Raw genomic sequence first — 2118 nt, 5'->3', positions numbered from 1 at the left:
TGGTTAAAGTTTATTCTAAACGCATGTAGAAGTAGATTCAGTGATAAAAAAGGGACATAAGAAAATTAAAGAAATAGGTAGAGAAGAGCTCCCTATGAGTACAATTCTTTCAATTCTAGGTTGTAATCTTACATCATGTATCCCATACCAATAGAGAAAGGAAAAAGAAATACTTTGTGTAAAGGGAAAAGGACAAGGGTTAGGCAAGTGTTTCTGATTTTTTTTTAATTGGGGCAATAAGGATGACAGAGAAAATGTTAGAGTGAGAGAGATGAAAGAGAAATGGTTGAGAAGAATGAGGGAGGAGGGAGGTGAGTAATGGTTTGGGAGGTTTCTTTTTTTTTTAGTTTTGAGAATGAAAATTATTTAAATATCCTTAACCTTAAAACTTAGAATCCATGATAAATGAAGGTATTTTTGTCTACTATAATCCGGTACACATTGTTAAAACGTACCAACTGAAAAACAGGCGTACGCCTATTAACAAACCCCATATATATAAGAAAAAAAGTGAAACTATGGTAAATGATTTTAGACAAAAAGAGATAGACAAGATAGACAATAATTAAGTAAAAATTAAGAGAATAATTAATTAATAATTAAGACAAATTAAATAGCCATAATAATAGCTTGACATTCAACTTTTAGATAAAGAATATATTTGACAACAAACCTTTATATAAACAATTAGATAACAATCTTTTTAATAATAAAATATTAAATTGAGATGAGTGATTATAGCTTAAAATAAACTTATAATATATTTGTCACATGGATAACAGATGTTTGTAGAATGATTATAGAAATGGATATAAACATATTCATCAGTTTTTCTTTTGTTTTAAAACGTAAACCCTAAATCGTCATGTCTCAGGTAACTCGTCTTTCATGCGGAGGGTTCGTATTTGCCGTGTGCATGAATCACGTCGTGTGCGACTCTTTCGGGCTGGTTCAGTTCCTCAACACGGTGGCAACAATGGCAAGGGATCCACACGCCGCAATCCAACAACCGGTGTGGAGAAGAGACATATTTAGCGCACGCAACCCTCCTCGTGTAACATGCACACACCACGAGTTCGAGGATGTTGTCCACCATAGTACTACAACTACTTCATCTTCACACGAAGACTTGTCTCACGAATCATTTTTGTTTGGGAAGAAAGAGATTGAAACGCTTCGTAATCATCTTCCTCAGAACCTTCAGAAATGCTCAACTGTCGAGTTACTTACGGCATGCTTATGGAAGTGTCGTACAATGGCGCTTGATCTTGACCCGAACGAGGTGGTTGGTGTGTCGAGTTTCGTCACTACTCATGGGAAGGTGGATGTGCCAAAAGGGTATTATGGGAATGCGTTTGTGTTTCCAATGGCACTGTCAAAGGCTGGTTTGCTGTGCGAAAACTCTTTAGGGTATGCTTTGGGGTTGATCAGAGAAGCCAAGGGTCGAATGAGTGAAGAGTACGTTAGGTCAATGGTTGATCTTATGGTTCTGAAGGGGCGTCCTATGTATAGGACACATGGGAGTTTCTTTGTAGGGGATATGACTCGTGTGGGTTTTGATGAAGTTGATTTTGGTTGGGGAAAGCCCGTTTATGGAGGCCCTGTTGGAGCCATACCATTATCCAGCTACCTTGCAAGGTTCAAAAATGGGATTATGGTGCCAATATTGTTGCCACAGCTTGTCATGAAAAGGTTTCTCCGGGAGCTCACCAAAATGACTAGTGAAGAGGAGTTTAATCTCAGTCCCGACATCAAAACAAGACCCAGATCCATGATATAACGTTGTTTAATCTGTCACTTCCATTTCATAAGGTTGTTTCAGGTTTTCAAAAGCTGAAAGTAAAAACAAAGAGCCAATATGTTGTCATAATTTTTAAATATTTTGATTTTCAAATTATTTTGAATTTTAAAATAAGAAATAACTTCTAAATTATACAGTTTGAAAATAATAATATGAGAAAAAAAAATCATGGGATATAAGAAAAGAGTTATAGAGGTGTAGGAACAAACTACTTAATAAGCCATTTTATGTAAGCCCATATAAAAATTTTCATCTGACTCCTAATAAAGTTTATTTTTTCTTAATGATATGAATAACTTTTAGTAATTATCCATTTG

At 35.4% G+C, this 2118-nt stretch overlaps 1 protein-coding gene across 1 annotated transcript in view; it reads left to right on the top strand.

Moving 5' to 3' along the window:
* LOC106777353 (methanol O-anthraniloyltransferase) overlaps window positions 1-1850 on the top strand; it is a 2959-nt gene extending 1109 nt beyond the window's left edge. Inside the window, exon 2 of the mRNA XM_014664931.2 lies at window positions 875-1850. Coding sequence (XP_014520417.1) covers window positions 875-1780 — 906 coding nt within the window. The 3' untranslated portion in view covers window positions 1781-1850. The remainder of the gene's footprint in view (window positions 1-874) is intronic.
* Window positions 1851-2118: the final 268 nt, after the last annotated feature.

This window comes from Vigna radiata, chromosome 11 (assembly GCF_000741045.1).
Source record: "Vigna radiata var. radiata cultivar VC1973A chromosome 11, Vradiata_ver6, whole genome shotgun sequence".
Classification (NCBI taxonomy): Eukaryota; Viridiplantae; Streptophyta; class Magnoliopsida; order Fabales; family Fabaceae; genus Vigna; species Vigna radiata.
The sequence above is the reverse complement of the archived record's forward strand: the minus strand, read 5'-3'. Positions and strand labels throughout refer to the sequence as shown.